Here is a 21,567-nt window from a genome sequence, read left to right on the forward strand (position 1 = left end):
CTTCTACGCCACAGGTGAGACCATCGGTGAGGATATAATGGGTGATATCAAGCTGAGCGTGATGCTTGGAGTTTCCCTGCTGAAAGGAGTTTAGCTGACTCTTATTTCAAGGGCTGGTTGCTCTGTTCCTTCATCTAGAGCTCTTCTCTAGGGGCTGGAATCAGAGTTGAGAGCTGGTGGTCCCAGCATGTGCCTGGAGCACCCCATCCACCTTGGGGACAGGCAAGGCTTGGCTTCTGCCTCCTCGCCTCGTTTTCCAGCTGAATGAGATCCCATTGGCGCGAGTCTGGTTGTGGATCACACACGGGGCATGTGCCATGAATCCTTTTCCCAGCTGAAATCTGTTAAAGGATTAAAATCTCATGAATCTCTGGGCTCCTCCTGGCAATGAGGGAGGCAACGACGGAGGAGGACTAACATGGAAAGGGGCCCTTTGCAGGGAAGAGACTCCTCTCACAGTTTTCCCCTCGTGCCTCCTCTGTCTCCCACTCAGCATCACATCTGATGCCTGAGAACTGCACGGGGTCTCTTCCAGCTTGGAGAGGACATGGTCAAGTAGGAACCAAGGTTTGCCCCCAAACTGCTTGTCTCACCTGGACTTGCTCTGTGAGTCTTGCTGGGAGGCAGTGTGCTGCATAAATGTTCTCTGTGAGGCACATCTTCTCCTCGAAGCTTTCCAGCTCAGCGGCCAAGATGAGTGAAAAGTAAAGAGAGGGCCATACAGCTTTCTTGCTCCTTGTGGACAGGCTTTGCCCCCCATCTGGAAGCTGCTGAAAGCCGTTTTGCTGCATGTGGCGAAGGTTTCTCTCCCTGTTGATGTAGGAGCTGTACAAATGTATGCAAGATTGTGGCACTGAGAGCTTTTTGCAGATGTTTCCAGCTGTGTAGCTGGTGGATCTGCAGGGAGATAGCTCATCTGAGGGCTTATCAGCTTTTATCAGCTGGCATGTGAAGGAGATGTTCCAACAGATCCATACCCTTTTTAGTTTGGGAATTCCAGAACTGGACACAGGATTCCACGTAGGGTCTCATGAGAGCAGAGTAGAGGGAGAGAGTCATCTCCCTCGACCTCGATATGCTTAGTGACTTTCATTGTCTATGTCTTTGTGCTTGATTATTGTCCCTTCTATGGAAAAGGCATGTAGTGTTTGCCAAACCCCAGTGCTGTGGGTTACCGTTTCTGAAGGTTGAGGTGAGTCTTCACCCTCAGACCACAAAAGATCTCCAGCCTTACGCTGACCTTTCATAAGCGCTGTGATACAGACTGATGTAGATGGGCAGAAAGACCTTTTGACGGGTGCTTTTGATTTTGTGGGCAGGAGTTAATCACTGGAAGCAGCAAGGGAAGGCGGCGGCAGCAACTGCCCACCCGATGGAGTTTGTCTTCTCTTGCACCATACCCAAAGATGCTGATGGTACAGAGCAGAGAGGAGCGTGCTGGATGGAGAGCAGGGATGTTACCCTGCATCAGAGGGAGGGTTGGTGTTGTGGTGTGATGCTGGCGTGGCATCAGGAAACCTCTGGCTGCCCATGGGGATAGTGGTCACTGTCGTTGCTCCTGCTGGTGTAATGCCGTAACCTCCAGCTCTCCTCACAGCCCTGCATGTGGTGCTCTCCCCCTAAACCAGGCAGTGAGGTCAAAGCTTAGTCAACATGAGTGAGTTGGGCTGATTTTTAAGCTGACTCAGTTTTCTAATGAGCTCTTGGGCTCAGTCCCACCAGGGTGTGCGTCAGCTTCAATTATTTCCTGATAGACTTGGATCATAAACAGCGAAAAAAGCCTTTGTTTGAACCATAAGACAAGCATCCAGCGCTGCTTTTGGCACCGCATCAGCTAAGACTCTTCCCTGATGTGGAGAGATAAGGGAGTGCATGGATTGGAAGAGGGGGAAAGCTTTTCAGTGAAAGAGAAGAGATTGAGATGAGATCTTAGGAAGAAATGTTTTGCTGTGAGGGTGGGGAGGCCCTGGCCCAGGTTGCCCAGAGCAGTGGTGGCTGCCCCATCCCTGGAGGGGTTCCAGGCCAGGTTGGATGGGGCTTGGAGCCCCTGATCCAGTGGGAGGTGTCCCTGCCCATGGCAGGGAGTGGAACTGGATGGGCTTTGAGGATCCTTTAAACCCAAACCATTCCATGATTCTATGATAAGGATTAAAATATGCTTTGCCCAGCTTTAGAATCTTGAAGCCATTGATGTGTTGTACTGGTGTTGATGGACAAGTTGCTGAGTTCTCTTGAGGGAATTTCTTTGTGCTGAATTTCTCAGAAACTGGCTTAATGTGGAGTTCAGGTTGGAGCTTCTACCAGGCATCTGGACACACCACTCAGGAGGTCTGGCAGCTGAGCAAAGGCTGTCATGAGCACGCTGCCTGGGGAAAAATCTCTTATGGGAGAGAGAAGATGTTCCTGCCACGTTTGTACCAGCAAAATCTTGTTTAATCTACTTTCTCTTCTATTTTTTGCCACATTTCCTCTTGTAAATCATTTCACTTCCCAGACCATTTAATTGTTGGGATAATACTGGAGACAATTGTAATTGTCTCTTTTAGAATTATATTGGAGGCAATTTACAGAGCTGGATTGCCACGTGGTGGCCGCTTACGCCACAGTGTTTTTGCATGTTGTTTCATTTGTAAGAAGGGTTTTTTCATGTGATGCGTAAAGAGCTCAGAGAGGGAAATGCCTGTTCAGGGGGTGGACACTTATTTCAGGGGCTCATGCGATGCTTTTATAGAATCATAGAACCAAAGAATGTCCTGAGCTGGAAGGGACCCACAAGGACCATCGAGTCCAACTCCTGTCCCTGCACAGGACAACCCCAACATTCACACCGTGGGGCTGAGGGCGTTGGCCAAACGCTTCTGGAATATTGTCAGCCTTGGTGCCGTGACTGCTTCCCTGGGAGCTGCTCCAGAGCTCCACCACCCTCTGGGGGAAGAACCTTCTCCTCATGTCCAACCCAACCCTCCCCTGGCACAGCTTCCTGCCATTCCCTCGGCTCCTGTCCTTGGTCACCAGAGAGAAGAGCTCAGTGCCTGCTCCTCCTCCTCCCCGTGTGAGGAAGCTGCAGAGGGCAATAAGGTCTCCCCTCAGTCTCCTCTTCTCCACACTGAACAGACCCAGGGACTTCAGCCACTTCTCACATCCTTCCCCTCCAAACCCCCAACTCCATGCCCTCCTCTGAACACTCTCCAGCAGCTTTAGATCCTTTTTATCCCGTGGTGCCCAAACTTCCCCCAGTGCTCAAGGTGGAGCTGCCGCAGTGTGGAGCAGAGCGAGACAATCCCCTCCCTCTCTAGTGCCCGGCTGGCGATGCTGTGCTGGATGCACCCAGGACACGGTTGCCCTCTTGGCTGCCAGGGTCCTGCTGGCTCATCATCAGCTTGTTGTCCCCCAGCACCCCCAGATCCCTTTCCGCAGGGCTGCTCTCCAGCCTCGCGCTCCCTGGTCCATACAGACACCCAGGGTTTGTCCCAGGTTGGCGATTGCCCAGCTCTCCTGTTTGTCCAGATCCCTTTATAAGGGTGGGAGCTGAATAAAAATAGATTAAATGGAAGCTGATGGCACATGGCTGTGTGAATAGTGTGCACAGGTAAAAAAATAAGACAGTGTGTCAAAATTCATGGTGCTTCTTCTCACGCTGGGGATGCTGAGTACACAGCGAGGAAGGTGTTGCTGGCAGAGAGCAAATGAAGAGCAGTTAGAGGAGCAGGTTATGTCCTTGCCTTCTCAAAATATGCCGAGGCTTAATTAAAGAATGACTGCAATGTATTTCCAGACCTTCTGCTGGAAAACATGAAATTTAACATTCCCTATTATTATTTTTTCTGTGCTGATTTGACAGGCTGAGCCTCCCGGGTTCAGCCAGAGGAGTAGATACTTCTTGCCATAGGGTTGCCATCAGGAGGGGAGATTTCAGCATGCCTGAGATTTAGCCATGGAAATTTGCAGGATTAAAACCCTTATTTGAAGTTAAGTGTGGTGATAAATGAGGTGTTGAGAAGCATGGGAGCATACGCTCCTAAAGACATATTTCCTGGGAATCAGGAGGTACACCAGTCAAACACTTGTGGAGCTCAGATGTGGGATTGCTCCTGACTCAGGCTCATCCCAGCTCATGCTGACATGTGTTTTCCGTACATCTGCTGATATCTGTGGTTCCGGAGTTTCTGCCTGAGCTGTTGAATTCACCTGCCACTGTGCACCCAATGAGAGAGTGAGCAATTGTGCTGTTGATTGCTGCTGGTTAACGCAAATGGATCTGGGCAACCATCGCCCTTGATTCAAATCAGCTTCTGGTTGACCATAGGCTCCTAAAATGGTTTGGGTTGGAAGGGATCTTAAAAGCCCACCCAGTCCCACCCCTTGCCATGGGCAGGGACACCTCCCACTGGATCAGGGACTCCAAGCCCCATCCAACCTGGCCTGGAACCCCTCCAGGGATGGGGCAGCCACCACTGCTCTGGGCAACCTGGGCCAGGGCCTCCTGAGCCACATAGCAAAATATTTCTCCCTAAGATCTCATCTCAATCTCCCCTCTTGAAGCTGAAAACCATTCCCCCTCATCCTGTCCCTGCACCCCCTGATCCAGAGCCACTCCCCACCTTTCCTGGTGCCTCTTTCAGCACTGGAAGCTGCTCTAAGGTCTCCCAACAGCCTTCTCTTCTCCAGGCTGAACAATCCCAACTCTCTCAGCCTGTCCTTGTAGAGAGGTACTGCAGCCCTTGGATCATCTCAATGGCCTCTCCTGGACATGTCTGGGAATAAACTACCCTGATTTCTACAAAGAAATCGTAACTCACAGAGTGGTTCGAACAGAGAAACTAAAGACCACAAGTCTTATGTGGATATTTCTGCTCCTGCCATGTGCAGATATGCCCTTTCTGCCCACGTTTTGTGGTTTTTTTTTACCCTGAGAAAACCTGCTGTAATTGTTTCCCTGCACACCCAGGGGTGATTTGTCAGAATCCCTGTTGCACCTTGGCTAATTTGATATTTATAATGTCTCTATAAGGCCGGTCCCGCTCTGCTGACTTGGAGGTGAGGTGGGAGAATACATTGCATAGATTAGACTGCATGAAGCGCGCAGCTCACGGCTCTGCTGGGGCACTCGGCGCGAAGGGAGGAGCGGAAGGCAGCAGGAGTTGGGTATCCAGGCAGAGATGTAGCATCTTCCTCAGCAGCCCTGCCCAGCTCGTCCCAGCACACAGCAAAATGTTGAGCAAATCAGCGTTAATAAAGAGCAGTGGTGAGCTGAGCCCAGGCTGACTGCTTATTTCAGGGCTTCCTATTCGGATTCTGTGTCTCATCTAAGATGTTTCATGATGCAGCAATGGCATAAAACCAGGTGGATTCCACAAATTATCACAGTTGATTTTCAAGGAGAGGTTGGGTGGGCTTTGCCCAGCCTGATTTAGTGGGATGTCCCTGTCTATGGCAGGAGGGTTGGAACTAGATGATCTTTAAGGTCCCTTCCAACATTAACTATTCTATAATTCTATGATTTTGTCTTTTAATCATTATTATTCTTCAGATCAGGCTAATCTCTGCTTGTGCCCTTTTGGAGAGCAGGCCAGGCAGGGTGAGACTGGTGGTTTGCATTATTAGGTGTCATATGTGTTAGTGCATAAAGATCTTTAAATGTAATATGATTGAACAGTCCAGATATTGGTATATAAACAGCTCATGAAGGCCAAAGGCAAGGTCCTGCACCTGGATCAGGGCAATCCCAAGCACAACTATAGGCTGAGTGGGGAATGGATCGGAGGCAGCATTGAGAAGAAGGATTTGGTGTGCTGGGAGGTGAAAAGCACCACATGAGCCAACAATGTGTGCTTGCATCCCAGAAAACACCCGTGTCCTGCGCTGCATCCCCGGCAGGGGGACCAGCAGGATGAGGGAGGGGATTCTGCCCCTCTGCTCTACGCTGGTGAGACCCCACCTGCAGCCCTGCATCCAGTTCTGGAGTCCTCAGCACAGGAAGGACATGGAGCTGTTGGAGCAAGTCCAGAGGAGGCCATGGAGATGATCCGAGGGCTGGAGCACCTCCTGTACAAGGACAGGCTGAGAGAGTTGGGGTTGTTCAGCCTGGAGAAGAGAAGGCTGTGGGGAGACCTTAGAGCAGCTCCCAGTGCTGAAAGGGGCTCCAGGAAAGCTGGGGAGGGACTCTGGATCAGGGAGTGCAGGGAGAGGATGAGGGGGAATGGTTTTGAGCTGCAAGAGGGGAGACTGAGATGAGATCTTAGGAAGAAATGTTTTGCTGTGAGGGTGGGGAGGCCCTGGCCCAGGTTGCCCAGAGCAGTGGTGGCTGCCCCATCCCTGGAGGGGTTCCAGGCCAGGTTGGATGGGGCTTGGAGCCCCTGATCCAGTGGGAGGTGTCCCTGCCCGTGGCAGGTTGTTGGACTGTATGGGCTTTAAGAATCCTTCGAACCCAAACCATTCTAGGATTCTATGACTTGCCAGCTCCTAGCAGGGAACCACTCTGGGGTCGAAGCATCTAACGGGCATCACGGTAACACTGCAGACACCTTACCTGGCATCCCTCCCTTGTCTTCACAGGAGGGGGACTCCCTCGGGGCTATGGAGAAGCTTTGCCGGCAGCTCACCTACCACCTCAGCCCCCACTCACAGTGGAGACGCCAGGGCATCATGAAGAGGAAACCACAGTCCTGGTGAGTCAGATTTTGAAAGCAACTGTCACCCCAGTGGGTCACTGTCACCTCTCTGGTCTATGCATCCTTGGGGCCACTTGTAGGCTTGGGAAAAGTTTTTTTCCACAAGGCTTTTGGCCATGATGTGCAAATGTGGGTGCAGATGGGAGCTGCCTGTTGCACGCCTGCACCAGCAGGGCAAAGAAATCCGCCACGATGGAGGGTTACAAGGGAATGGAGAAATCCAAACCTTCTCATCTTGCCATAGCCTTCAAAATCCTCAATAGTCTCCAGTAGTCTCTCACTAGCGTTCCTCATGTGCGTAGTGGTGTTATTGGGTTGCTTCATGCTCATTAACGCCAAGAGAGGAGGAATGGGCTGGAAAACCTGAGCCAGAACATTTGGATGTTCTCCAAACATCCTCATGGCAGGAATTGGAAAATGGGAGACAAACTAAGATATCCTAATTAGGTGGTGATCAACGTAGAGCGCGTGTCCACCATGGACACTGTGGCTTGCAAGGAGTTTGCCCAAAGGGAACTGTTTGATTAAAAGTAGGGAGTAAATGACCATACCTGGGTCCTCAACAAAGCTTCCTGGCTGCCAGCATCCTGGATGCATGGAGCTGAAGCACGTCTGGATGAGGCTGATGGGAGTGGAAAGGGCTCCTTGGTTTCTGTGATGTTCTGACTTATATATTTATTATTTTTGTTTAAGGAAATGAGAAATACAAAGCTGCAATCTGGTAGTCAGGATTTATATCCAGGTGCAGGTTCAAGGTCCCAAGAGAATTTTGGTTCCCGTTGCAGTAGATGCTATTTGTAGCCACAGTAGAGACGAATCCCATGAGAAACTTAGTCTGAAGACAGGGAGGAAAATAGACGCAAGGGAATAAAGGAGTCCTCAGCACCGGAAGGACATGGACCTTTTGGAGCAAGTCCAGAGGAGGCCATGGAGATGATCCGAGGGCTGAGCACCTCCCGTACAAGGACAGGCTGAAAGAGCTGAGGTTGTCCAGCCTGGAGAAGAGAAGGGTCTGGGCAGACCTTAGAGCAGCCTCCAGGACTGAAAGGGGCTCCAGGAAAGCTGGGGTCTGGGAGTGCAGGGATAGGACGAGCGGGTTTAAGCTGGAAGAGGGGAGATTGAGATGAGATCTTATGATGAAATGTTTTGCTGTGAGGGTGGGGAGGCCCTGGCCCAGGTTGCCCAGAGCAGTGGTGGCTGCCCCATCCCTGGAGGGGTTCCAGGCCAGGTTGGATGGGGCTTGGAGCCCCTGATCCAGTGGGAGGTGTCCCTGCCCATGGCAGGGGGTGGAACTGGATGGGCTTTAAGTCCTTTCCAACCTGAACTATTCAATGAAATACTTGAAAATGAAAAAGTTTAACACAGCACTTTGTACCACTCTGTCTTTAATTAACAATCTCTGTCCTTAATTATCAGCTTGGAGTGGTTGCATGAGCATGTCTGGGTGCCAGAGAGTTGTGAGGCTCTATCTTACAAGCCAGCTGTAACGCTTGCCTTTCCTTGGAAGAGCTGGGAAATAGCTGAGGTTTTTCACCCTTTTTATAGCTGGGGTGAGGTTTTGGCTGTAAATGAGCCCTCACCGCACGGCAGTGACCTCGGAGCTGTGAACACATGGCACCAGCTGGTGGCTCTACCCCAGCGAGGGTTTGTAGAATGGGATTTGCCTGGGTTTTCTGGTTTAGATGCTTGTTTAGGGGGTGGCTGTGAGTTCAGCCAACCCTTTCCTAAGGTCTAAATACCATGATATGAGGATACAGAGAATAGAGAGAACATCTGTCTTGTCTTCTCTGTGCTTGAGCACCCACTGCTTTCTGTGCCAGCAGTTGCCCTCTTAGGGATGCTCCTGATCTCATGTGTGCATTAGTTGATGGGTAATTCCTTCCAAAGCTGGCAACCAGTGCTTTCCCAGAGTACTTTGGTCTGAGTTGGGGTTTGCAAGTGTCCTGCGATGCCTCCAGGGGAGTAATCATAGGATCATAGAATTGTTTGGGTTGGAAGGTGTTGAAGGCCAGGTTGGATGGGGCTTGGAGCCCCTGATCCAGTGGGAGGTGTCCCTGCCCATGGCAGGGGGTGGAACTGGATGGACTTTGAGGTCCCTTCCAAACCAAACCAAACCATGATTCTATGATCTCAGACACTTGTGAGATGTTTCTTGTTGCTCAGAGCTAGTGAAGAGGTGTTGGCTTCTGATGGCATTGTATTGCCACCTCTTTGGATGCACAGAGTCAAATTTTTGGTGGGGTAGCATTCCTTCTTCACTAAATGCCCACAGGCATTTCCAGCAGGCATTGGGGAATGTAGCCACAAGCTGTGAGGTGAAGCGGTCCCTCCTGGACCAGCCCATGCCAGGATCCCTGGTACTTCTGCGGAGGTCTCTTCAGTGTGGTGAACAAGAGCCCTGCACATGGGTGCGGCTCAGCCAAGCACTGAATAAGGCCAAATTGCTGTAATTGGTCTCACCAGGAATGTGGGGAAATAATTAGAGGGGAAATTGCTTTTCTTTATTCTGCAATTGCTGTATTCGTTACTGGTAATAATCGGAAGCAGTGCAGTCGGAGGAGGATGGGGACAGATGATAGAGAAGGCTGGAGCTGATTTTTCAGTCAGTGATGCCCTGCCAGGCAGCCTGGCATGCAGGCAGAGAGGGATCCTAACACTTTCCACCTCACCCTGGGCATCACATTCACAGAATCACAGAATGTCCTGAGTTGGAAGGGACCCACAAGGCTCATCGAGTCCAACTCCTGTCCCTGCACAGGACAACTCCAACATTCACAGTGTAGGGGCTGAGGTTGTTGGCCAAACACTTCTGGAATATTGTCCGCTTTGGCGCTGTGACTGCTTCCCTGGGAGCTGCTCCAGGGCTCCACCACCCTCTGGGGAAGAACCTTCTCCTCATGTCCAACCCTCCCCTGGCACAGCTTCCTGCCATTCCCTTGGCTCCTGTCCTTGGTCACCAGAGAGAAGAGCTCAGCACCTGTTCCTCCTCCTCAGGAGAAGAAGCTGCAGAGTGCGATGAGGTCTTCCCTCAGTCTCCTCTTCTCCAGGCTGAACAGACCCAGGGGCTTCAGCCGCTCCTCATACAACTTCCCCAACTCAGTGTGCACAGAAAGAGCCAAACCAGGGGAGAAGCTCTCCGTCCTGGCTGCCCCACTCTGCCGTGCTACCTGGCACCAGAGCACCCAAACCTGGGCCAAATGACCTTACTTGTTTTGCATGTTATTAATCCATCTGTCTCCCTCTCTGTGCCTCCCTCTGAATCACATACATTTATATTAAACATCCAGGATAAAAATCAGCCTTTTGCCTGGTAGGGCAGCCAATAGCAGGAGGATAAAACCAGCCTGCTAAAGTCATTTGTCCATCTCTGGCTCTGCCTGAGGACACGGTCCAGTGTTTAACTAGCGAGTGTTGAATCAGATGCTGGAATGTCCCTGCTCCTCCTGCTGCCAAGCGCTTGCCTTCAGCATTACGAAGCCTTAAACTGGTAATCAAAGCTCCACGCATCCATAACTGCTTTGGAGAATGAGTTTTTGTGCTTCCTGGGGAGGGAAGAGGTATTTCCTGGGGGGAAAGAGCCTCCGTGGCTTTGCTGTGTCTTTCCCATCCTCAGAGAGTTGTGGCCAATGTGTTCCCTGTGTTTGCTGCCCGTGTTGCTGCTGTGGCGATGGTGAGGAGCCAGGGGTGCACCAGGGAGGGGAAGGAGTGGTGCTGCCTGCCTTGCTGGACTGACCAGTGGTCAATGTCTGAAGGAATATCGATTACTCATCTCATAACTCCAACTCTAGCCCAGTTTGACGTTGTGTAAACCCCTTTTTCGCACAATGCTCCTGTTGGTGCCGCTGGAGCGTGATACGTGGAATGAGTTAGGATGCAGCAGCTCAGTTTGAGCACTGGAATGAAACGGGGTCAGTCTGGAGCTAAACCTGTCGAGTTCTTAACTCTGTTGTTGCTTTGCAATAAGCAGAGAAACTGCCCCCTAAAGAAGCTCGTGCCTGCCCAGAGTCTGGTACCAAGCAAACAAGGGGGTCCACATGGGGGTGAGACAACATCCACTCTGCTCTGCACTGGGGCAGCCCCACCTCAAGCCCTGGGTGCAGTTTTGGGCACCACAGGATAAAAAGGACCTAAAGCTACTAGAGAGAGTCCAGAGGAGCTGGAGTTTAGAGGGGAAGCCTCGGAAGCTGGGTTTATGGTTCGACTCTAAGATCTTCAGGGTCTTTTACAACTTAATAGATTCTCTGATTCTCTATGATACCAGGAGTTGCCCAGTAGGGTTCAAGCAATAGGCGTTCAAAAGCCAAGTATGAAAAATCAGTTCTGGAGTCCTCAGCACAGGAAGGACATGGATCTGTTGGAATGAGTCCAGAGGAGGCCACGGAGGGGCTGGAGCACCTCCTGTACGAGGACAGGCTGAGAGAGTTTGGGTTGTTCAGCCTGGAGAAGAGAAGGCTGCGGAGAGACCTTAGAGCAGCTTCCAGTGCCTGAAGGGGCTCCGGGAAAGCTGGGGAGGGGCTCTGGATCAGGGAGTGAAGGAATAGGATGAGGGGGAACAGTTTTAAGCTGCAAGAGGGGAGATTGAGATGAGATGTTAGAGAGAAATGTTTTGCTGTGAGGGTGGGGAGGCCCTGGCCCAGGTTGGATGGGGCTTGGAGCCCCTGATCCAGTGGGAGGTGTCCCTGCCCAGGGCAGGGGGTGGGACTGGGTGGGATTTCAGGTCCCTTCCAACCTAAACCATTCTATGATTTAGGATCCCAATATTAGGTACCTTTTTCCTTCACTCTCTTAAAGTTTAAGCCTAGTTTTCTTAAGGCACCAAGAACCCATGGGGATGCCCTGCTCATGCATAACCTCCATATGTCATTGCCAGTGGGAAGAGTCAGTCCCTAATTCCTCAGCAGAGCGGGTCTGGCAGCCTCACACAGTATAGCTTGTGGGTCACCACTTGGGCAGCCTTGATTTTTCTCCAGCTCAGACAGTTTTGTGGCTCAAAAACTATTGTTTTTCTCTTGGGACAGGTTAGGAAAGTTGCCTTAAATGGGTTGTAATTCTCTGAGACGGAGGATATATTTAATCATAAAAGTGTCTGAGAGTAGCTGTTATTTTCTCTCTCTCTGTCAGAGTTGATATGAACAGGGTGAAAGCAGCAAACGGGTATTTTTCCCTCTGTTGTCATACATTTCAGCAGGAAAATTACTGCCCAATGGGAACCACGCCTGGGGTGTAAAAGCCCCTGCATAATAGCTACTTCTCCATGTAATATGTGCAAATTACAGGGCTATGCATAATATAGGCAGAATCTCTTGTTTGTTTGCTTTAATTTTCCCAGTTTAAGCAGAGCTGGAAGTGTAGCAAGACTTTCCTCTTGCTTTCAGCATCCCTCCGGTACCAGCAGCGCTTGGGTAGAAACTGGGTGCTGGTTTAGCCCTGTGAAATGTTGTTCTGCAGCAGCTGCTAATGAAGCAAGAAGTCAGGGAGGATAGTGGTAGGCTGAGATGGAAGGTAAACAATCTGGGAGTTCATTTAAAGGGCTGATAACTCCAGCCACTGGTATCTCCAAGGTTTGGCAATGGTTTGCCATATCCATTGTATGCCAGCTCCATGCAATCGTTGAATGATTTGGGTTGGAAAGGATCTTAAAGATCATCTAGTTCCACCCCCCTGCCATGGGCAGGGACACCTCCCACTGGATATCCTCCTGCTGAGGTCAAAAGTCTTGCTTGAATCATCCTCCTCCAGCCCCTGACATGTCCAAGCACTCAGGCCCACAATTCTTATGCGGAATGGCTGAGGAACCTGCGGTTGTTTAGCCTGGAGAAAAGGAGGCTGAGGAGAGACCTCATCGCTCTACAAGGCCCTGAAAGGAGATTGTAGCAGTGGGTCCCTGTAGGGAAATGCAAGTGTTATAAGATGACATAAATGTAAACAAGGGGTAATGGTAGAGCAGCTGTGGTGAACTTAATTGCTGCAGCTGTGGGATCCTGAGAAGTGGCCAATCACCAGGGGAGCTGCTAACGAGGTGGTTAAGGGTGTATAAAGCCTGACATGGCAGAGCAGTTGGGAAGACCGTTCCAAGGAGAAGACCATTCCAAGGAGGAGCTCAGAGAAAGAGGGAGCGTTCCAAGAGAGAGCAGCTGAAAGAAGGTAAGAAAGTTAGGGCGCTCCAAGGAGGAGCTTGGAGTTAGAGCAGCATCCAAACAGAGGTGTGATCATCCACACTAACCAGGAGGTGGTGGAGAACAGAGACTGGGAAGAGAGGTCTGGCTATCCGTGCCAGGTGCTGGCGTCTTCTCCCAAGTAATGAGTGATAGGATGAAAGGAAATGGCCTCAGGTTGTGCTAGAGGAGGTTTAAATTGGATATTAGAAAATATGTCTTTACTGCAAGAGTAGTGAAGCCCTGGCACCAGCTACCCAGGGCAGTAGGGGAGTCACCATCCTTGGAGGGGCTCACAAAGTGTGGGAGGTGTCCCTGCCCATGGCAGGGGGTGGGACTGGATAGGCTTTCGGGTCCCTTCTAACCCAAACCATTCTCTGATTCTCCATTGCAATTGGCAGCCTGGTACAGAGACCTGTTCAAGCAAATGTGTTTTGGTTTAGTGATGAACTCACAGAGGTTGAGCAGCCTTATTTTGTTGGTAGGAATGGTCTTTTCACATCCCACTCGTAATTTCATCTGGGGCACAAAACGGTTCTGTCCTTGGAGGAATGCTGGGTGCTCATTTTCATACATGTTTGCAGTGCCTGCTTGCATTTCTCTACAAGGCCCTTGTGAAGCAAAAAAAGGGGGAGTTTTCATGGAAGGGAAGCCCAGTGCATGAATAATGCGTCCTTCCTTTTGAAAACAGAAGGAGAATGAGTGTTTGTGGATGTAAATCTTGCACTGCTGCTGGCAGCTTGTGGGCGAGTGATAGGAGAAGTTTTAGCTCCTGCAACAAATGGTCTCTTCAGAGCATCCAACGCAAATCCACTGTCTTTGGGGGGAGGCTGGAGCAGGAATTATGCAGGCTCTCCTCTTCGTTAGAATACTCTCTCTGTGTATGCGTGTGTGTGCTGAGAGCTGCTGCAGACAAGCAGGGAGTCTGTGAGCTTTGGGACCTGTGAGTGGGTGATCTCTTCTGTCTGTGTCATTGGGACTTTATTTTGCTCTACGTTATGCGGCTGTCCCAGAGGTCAAAAGGGGCAAAGCAGCAAAGTCTTTCCTGACGTATGAAATATAGAATCATGGAAAGATTTGGGTTGGAAAGGACCTTAGAGCCCATCCAGTTCCAACCCCCTACCATGGGCAGGGACACCCCCCACTGGATTAGGCTGCCCAAAGTCCCAACTCTCCCAGCTTGTCCTCGTACAGGAGGTGCTCCAGCCCTTGGATCATCTCCATGGCCTCTTCTGGACTCAGTCCACCAGTTCGGTGTCCTTCCTGTGCTGAGGACTCCAGAACTGAACACAGGGCTCCAGGTGGGGTCTCACCAGAGTGGAGCAGAGGGGCAGAATCCCCTCCCTCATCCTGCCATTCACACTTCTTCTGATTCAGGAGATGGAGCAAATGCTACCAAACCCAAACTGGGATATTGCCTGGGGTTGTGTTTTCCGGGTGTGCTGCGGATCATTCCGCCTTTGCAAAAGAAAGCAGGCAACCTCCAAACCTTTCCACTCCTCCCTGCAAGGCCTGAGACTTTGTGCATGTGTTTGGGATGGAGAAAAGTAAAAGTCTGGTTCTTGGTGCTTCTTCAGGCTGCCTGGAATTGGGAACTGGTACTTGAGATTATCCTGCTGAGAGTGTTGGGGTTGTTCAGCCTGGAAAAGGTTGTGGGGAGACCTTAGAGCAGCTTCTAGTGCTGAAAGGGGCTCCAGGAAAGCTGGGGAGGGGCTCTGGATCAGGGAGGGCAGGGAGAGGATGAGGGGAAGGATTTTGAGCTGAAAGAAGGGAGATTGAGATCTTGGGAAGAAATGTTGTGCTGTGAGGGTGGGGAGGCCCTGGCCCAGGTTGCCCAGAGCAGTGGTGACTGCCCCATCCCTGGAGGGGTTCCAGGCCAGGTTGGATGGGGCTTGGAGCCCCTGATCCAGTGGGAGGTGTCCCTGCCCATGGCAGGAGAGAGAACTGGATGGGCTTGGATTCCCTTGCGACCCAAACCATTCTATGATACTTGGTCCTGGCTTACAGGTAGGGTCCTGCACTCACAGATGAGGAACAAAGGTGCTCTTGGCCGCGGTGAATATTCTGAACCTGTGCTGGGTCACATCACAGTTACTGAGGGCTTCAATGTCGTGGCACCTGTGCGATCACTGAGTCTGTAAGTCCTTGTGCTGACATCTGTCTCGGTAGTTCAATACCTGCAGCGGTGGCTGCGATTTGGGGATGACTCAAAGAGATGCTTCACCCCCCAGGGTGGGACAGACTGCCGTGACCCTTCACGCCAGTAATCTGCTGGCGTTTGCCCTTGCCCAGACGTGTCATCATGGCAAAGCGCTGAGCCACCTCCAGTCGGCTGCGTGTTGGCTGCGGCTGTAACACAGAGCTCCGTTTGTCTCCGAGATGATTGCAGCCTGGGTGCAGGCGGAAAGCAATTCATTTCCCAGGGTAGGCACAAAATACCAACCGCTGTCTGCCTGTGCATGGCAATTCTTAATAAGAGCTCTGCTGGCGTGGAGCAGAGCTTTTCCCTCTGTGTATCCTGCAGCACTAGAAATAGTGTCGTTATTTACTAAGTTTTTTTCATCCTAATTGCCCTTAGAGCACGAGAGAGGCCGTCTCCAAGCTTAGCGTACGTACTTTTGTGATTGTGCTAAGGGGGTTGGAAATGAGAATTTAATCTCTGGATATTGCTATGGTTCAGCATTCAAATCCCAGCCCGGCTGAGGCAGTCAGGCTTTGATCTGCAAATACTAAATGACCACCCAAAGAGCCTGATGTCTGTGTGTCCCTTGTCACTGTGCCAGCTGCTGGCTGTGCATAAGGGCGTCCCTGGGCAGCAGGTCCTGGAGATCTGCTTGACGTGGAAGTGTGTCCCTCGGTGAGCACTGGGAACGGTGAGGATTAACCATGGGGACTGAGTAATCCCCCTGTAATAATGATTTCATGTGATGGGAAGACCTGGAGGGACACGAAAGAAATGAGAAGGGAGCTAAGATTTTGGGAGAAAGAGTGGGGAAAACAAGGGGAGAATGAGCAAGGAAAAAAAAACCCTCTCCTTTAGCTGCTGTCAGAGATGTGCTGAGTGATTTTGCAGCTTGAGGCTGTGGCCGGTGGCTGCGGTCTTGCAACCCTGAAGAGTGTGGAGGGGGCTGTCTTCCAGCAGAACTGTGAGCAGCTCTTTGATACGGCTCTTATCCAGCAGAGTCCAATGAACAAATGTGTTTGCTGTGGTTCAAGGTGAAAGAAGGAGGGGGGGAAGAAAAAAAATAAACCTTCTGAGGTACCAGGAGGCAATGTGGAGTTGGGAGAAATATTTGGATGGGGGTGATTTTACAGTGAGCATCACAGGAGTGCACTTTTCATCACCTCTGTTCCTCTCGCCCCTATCTCCTTTGTGGCCGTGGGGCATTTCCTACATCTGCCAGCCTGGAACTCTTTGGCCTTCTTAAAGTTACTCAAGAGATGGCTTTGTATCTGTTTTATAGCTGGGATTGAAACAACCCTGATTTGACCTGTCAGTTGGTCTGTTCTCAGTGCTTCTCCTGATGCTTCTGCTGGGATCCTTCCTCTTGAATTTATTCCCTTTGGCATATGCGTGACTGGAAGTACAGTGCCTTCTGTATTTTTGCCCTCTACTGGTCTGTGTGGCTTCAAAACTGTCTGGTCAGGGGCTGCTTTGTTTCTGGACAGTCCATTTTCCAAGGCAGCTGATCCAGAGCAACCTTTTAGGGCTCTTTCTTTGCAGGCACTGAGGTAGCTGGCCAGGATTTTTGCTCCAGGTTGGCACCATGACAGATGGGTTTGAGCAAATGGGATGGGCAGGTTAAGCCTGGGGTTAAATACAGCTAAGCCACTTCCCAAAAAAGAGGGACATGGGAGATGCTGGCAAGTGGTGGTGGCAGCACACTGGCCCTGCACAGCGCTCGGCAGCTGCCCTATTCCCACCAGCGCCAGCCTGGCTGTCAGGAGCTCCCTTATGCCTGGGAGACCATGTGAAATCATGTCCTGTGAGGACATCTAATCTAAATATTCCCCCTTCCAATTTAAAGTCATTCCCCCTAGTTCTATCACTCCGTGCCCTTGTAGAATGTACCTCCCCAGCTTCCCTGGAGCCCCTTCAGGCACTGGAAGCTGCTCTAAGGTCTCCCTGGAGCCTTCTCTTCTCCAGGCTGAACAACCCCAACTCTCTCAGCCTGTCCTTGTACGGGAGGTGCTCCATCCCTCACATCATCTCCATGGCCTCTTCTGGACTCATTCCAGCAGTTCCATGTCCTTCCTGTGCTAAGGACTCCAGAATGGAACACAGGGCTTCAGATGAGGTCTTACGAGAGTGGAGCAGAGGGGCAGAATCCCCTCCCTCCCTGCTGGCCACACTTGTTTGGATGCAGCCCAGGACACGGTTGGCCTTCTGGGCTGTGAGCACATGTTGCTGGCTCATGTTGAGCTTTGCATCAATGAGCACCCCAAGTCCTTCTCTGCAGGGCTGGTCTCAACCATGCCGTCCCCCATCCTGTACTGAAAATGAGTACAGGATGAAAACTCTGCAGCAGCTCCCTCTTGCCATGTAGAACATCTGATGAATCTCTTCTCAAAAACTGCCGTTTCACAGGAAGACACTTCGTCTGGCAGGTCTGGCGTTCTGTGACCGTGTGAAAACCACAGTGACACCTTTTGTTCCTCTTGTGGGAATAGCGTGCGATTTTGGAGGGGAGAGGATGAATAGGCCGGCAATTATCCACCGCAGGTCGGCAGCTTAGGCTAAGCCAGGTGGGAAGAAGGAAAAGGTTTCATTTAGTTGGAGAAAGATATTTGTCTGCTGAGTGAGAGAGGAATAAAAATCCAAGCTAAGTCATTTTAAGGTCAATAATGTAGAGCAGTAAGCAGCTTCTGTTTCAATAATACTCTTTTAAGGCTAGTGGGGTATAAATACCAGGGCATTAGGTTGTCCCTGGCGTGCACGTTATCCCTGAATCAGCATCTGTGTGTCAGACAGGGAGGGATGAACCTGACGGTGCGCTGAGGTAGCAGTTGGCTTCCCCCAGCTAAGTGTGCCATCCTTACAGCAGAGCTTCACCTCAGCAAGCAGCAGACTACAAAATAACAGAAGGAATTGCTTTTTCACCCAACTCATCCCATCGAATGGTGTTGATGGGCCCAAAAGCACAGCGAGTAGAGATAAGAATTAAGGACAGCTTCATCAGTTGTTGTTAAATGCCATAATTTAGGTTCAACCTCTGGCTCAAAAAGTCTGAAAAGCACAGAAAGCTGTGAGGATCTGCCAGAGAATAAAGCTCTAGATCCTGTACCTACACGTTAACATCCAGACACAAGATCTCGACTTGATAGATGTTGATGGTAATTTTATGTTGATGCTTAGTTGAGCTCATCTGGAGTCCTCAGCACAGAAAGGACATGGAGCTGTTGGAGCGAGTCTAGAAGAGGCCATGAAGATGATCTGAGGGCTGGAGCACCTCTACTGTGAGGACAGGCTGGGAGAGTTGGGGTTGTTCAGCCTGGAGAAGAGAAGGCTGTGGGAGACCTTAGAGCAGCTTCCAGTGCTGAAAGGGGCTCCAGGAAAGCTGGGGAGGGGCTCTGGATCAGAGAGTGCAGGGAGAGGACAAGGGAGAGGATGAGAGTTTTGAGCTGTAAGAGGGAAGATTGGATCTTAGGGAGAAGTGTTTTGCTGTGAGGGTGGGGAGGCCCTGGCCCAGGTTGCCCAGAGCAGTGGTGGCTGCCCCATCCCTGGAGGTGTTCCAGGCCAGGTTGGATGGGGCTTGGAGCCCCTGATCCAGTGGGAGGTGTCCCTGCCCATGGCAGGGGGTTGGAACTGGATGGGCTTTGGGGTCCCTTCCATCGCAAACCATTCCATGATTCTGTGCTGCTTCAGTGCAGTGTGGAGGTGGGATTTTTCCCAGGGTCTGCAGCCTCCTGCCATTCGCTTCAAACTGCTTTACCTCACGCAATGCATCGCTGCCCTTCTGCCTCGAGTTTCTTGCCCACTTCATCCGCCTCCGCTGGGACAGGCCTGGTTTTGCCTGCTTGTGCGTTTTAAGAGCCATCAACAGTTTTAAGTGCAGCTCTCAGAGGAAATCTGTGCCGAGAGTGACCTGAGATTGGATCCAGCCTGGGAGAAAAAGCCATTTAAATGTCTTGCAGAGGGGAGGAGTGCTCCAATGCCCATAGAGCCCAGGGCTTCCCCCTTTCAGGGTCCCTTGAAGTGTCAGCGCACATCAATCTGCGCCAGATGATGGGGTGACCCGTCTTTCCCAGGGGGAGCTGAGAGGCTTGAAACGAAAGCGCTGCAATATTTGTTGTTGAATTTAAGAAGTCAGAGACGCTGGAATGACCCTTGGCATGGTGAAAACAAGACTGAACGGTGAGCAAATGAGATGCCTGTTGTGTTGGGAAGGGTGAAGCACCGCAGAGCTGGGGGAGCAAATATTTATGAGGGCTGGGGTTAAGAAATCATTCTGCAATGCGCTGCTCACATCAATTAAAAAGTTTTCAGCCTGGTTGCTCTTTGTTGATATTCAGGGGAAATTTGATTTCTCCTGCACCTGTCGGAGCGAGAGCTGTTGGGTCTGCTCCCCACGTTTGCTGGGATGTGTGGGCACTTCGTGGACCCCCAGAAAAGCCAGACGGGGAGGGTAAGCAAGTGGTGAAATCGCTCATTTTGTTCTTTATTTCCACTGAGAGTTCTCTAGCCACCAGATTGGCAAGTTCGAGGTGGAAATGAGTTATTTCTGCTGAATATTGCAGCGGCATCTGGAAGGTGGGACTCTGGCTGGGCTCTGCTAGAGGTCTTCCCAGCCAGGGCTGCTCGCCTGTTTGTGCAACGGAGATGAAAGCACTGCTTAAATTTCCCAGATGCTCAGTGAGTTGCAATCATCTGGCTGAAATCAAGATGATACATCAGGCTGTTTATTGCAGGCCAGCGGGTTACTCATGCGCTGGCACAGCTCCGGAGAGCACAGGACTGCGACTTTACTGACCAGGAGGGGTTTGCTGGGATGAGGCAAAGCTCAGCAGCCACAGCTGTGAGCGAGGGATGCTCTGCCCCTTTGTATGCCAGAGCAGTGCATTCAAACGCTGGAACAGCCTTCCAAGAGAGGTGATTGGTGCCCTGAGCCTGTCAGTGTTTAAGAGGTGTTTGGACAATGCCCTTAATTACAACCTTTAACTTTTGGTCAGCCCTGAGTTGTCGGGCAGTTGGACTGGATGATGGTTGTAGGTGTCTTCGACTGAAATATTCTATTCTAATTCTATCCTACCCCATCCTATCTTATCAACATCTAATGGAGTTGTCTGAAGAGCATCCCAGCTCCTGCTCTGAGAGCATTTATAGCACGTTCGCGCTTTGCAGCATCAAGCCTTAAGCTCCAGCTGCTGATAAACTCCGAGAGGTAAGAAGGCAGCCGCGAGGTTTGATGTACAGGGTTGATTTGCTGCTGACCTGGTGTGCAGCTTCCTGAGCAGCGCAGAGCTGAGAAGTCCGTGAGCAACCACAGCCACGTTTCTCCTAAGACCTCCTGTGTGTTAGCAGCGAGCATCATTCTGCTGAAGCAAGGGAGCGGGGGAAAGCTGGGCATTTGCTCACTGCTTTGGCTCTGATGATCACTGGACTGATGAGATTTAGGGCAGATGACTCGGTGTAAACAGGCCAAATCCCAACCCTGTGCGTTTGGCAGCGGATGAGGAGGCACGGAGAGTGCTTCTGCTTGCAGAGGGCTCACAACCATGGGAAGGGAGCACAGTGTCCTTGCTTTGTTGGAAAGTACTCTTTCGAGACCTCAGGACACGGGTATGCAAAGAGATGATTAAGACCTGAGCCCAGGCAGGAATTGTGCAAGCTTTCAGCACATCTAGGGAAAACAAAACGCAGGCAAGTGTGATGATGCAGTTCTTGGAGCATGAGAGCCAGAGACACCAGCTGCAAAGGACGAGAGATCCTGTGCCGCACAAGGTGGGATGAGCATCTGGCTAATCTGCAGAAGGCAGCTGGGGGTTTGGGGCTGGCAGTTGCTAGAGGCGGGGGAGCAGTTGGGTTTGGCCTCTTGGGAGAATGTGGCTCAGCAGCAAAGTCTGGTTCTGGCGTCTCAGATGTGTGGGGTTGAGGTTGGTGTAATTTGCCTTGGAAATAAAGAATTTGCCTTGGCCACTGAGAGCTTGCTGCTGGAGGCAGCATCCCTTGGCTTACCAACAGCAAGCGCTTCTTCAGGGGAGTTTCTCCTGCCTGAAAGAACTCCTGGCAGAGATGTTTTGAAAGAAAGCATCAGCCAGCATTGATTTTTGGCTGGGACATGGATTTATGTGGCCCAAACCAGCTGTAAAACATCCCTTGGAGTGCCCACAGTTATGTCCTGCGGCGTGGTGCAATGCCTGTGGGACCAGCACGTGAAGGAGAGGATTCTGCCCCTCTCCTCCGCTCTGGTGAGACCTAACCTGGAGCCTTGCATCCAGTTCTGGAATCCACAACATAAGGATGTGGATCTGTTGGAACAAGTCCAGAGGAGACCACGGAGATGATCCAAGGGCTGGAGTATCTCCCGTACAAGGACAGGCTGAGAGAGTTGGGGTTGTTCAGCCTGGAGAAGAGAAGGCTCCAGCGAGACCCTAGAGCAGCTTCCAGTGCTGAAAGGGGCTCCAGGAAAGCTGGGGAGGGGCTTTTTACGAGGCACTATAGCGATAGGATGAGGGCGAATGGCTTTAAATTGGAAGGGGAAAGATTTAGATTAGACATTAGGAAGGAATTCTTCATGATG

General features: G+C 51.1%; 1 protein-coding gene across 1 annotated transcript in view; it reads left to right on the top strand.

Annotated features, from left to right (window-relative positions):
* Positions 1–21,567, top strand: part of LRRC75A (leucine rich repeat containing 75A) — a 92,493-nt gene that overhangs the window by 53,761 nt on the left and 17,165 nt on the right. The window contains exon 3 of the mRNA XM_009561827.2: positions 6,556–6,668. Within this exon, the coding sequence (XP_009560122.2) occupies positions 6,556–6,668 (113 nt within the window). The remainder of the gene's footprint in view (positions 1–6,555; positions 6,669–21,567) is intronic.

Source organism: Cuculus canorus, chromosome 20 (genome assembly GCF_017976375.1).
Source record: "Cuculus canorus isolate bCucCan1 chromosome 20, bCucCan1.pri, whole genome shotgun sequence".
Lineage (NCBI taxonomy): Eukaryota > Metazoa > Chordata > Aves > Cuculiformes > Cuculidae > Cuculus > Cuculus canorus.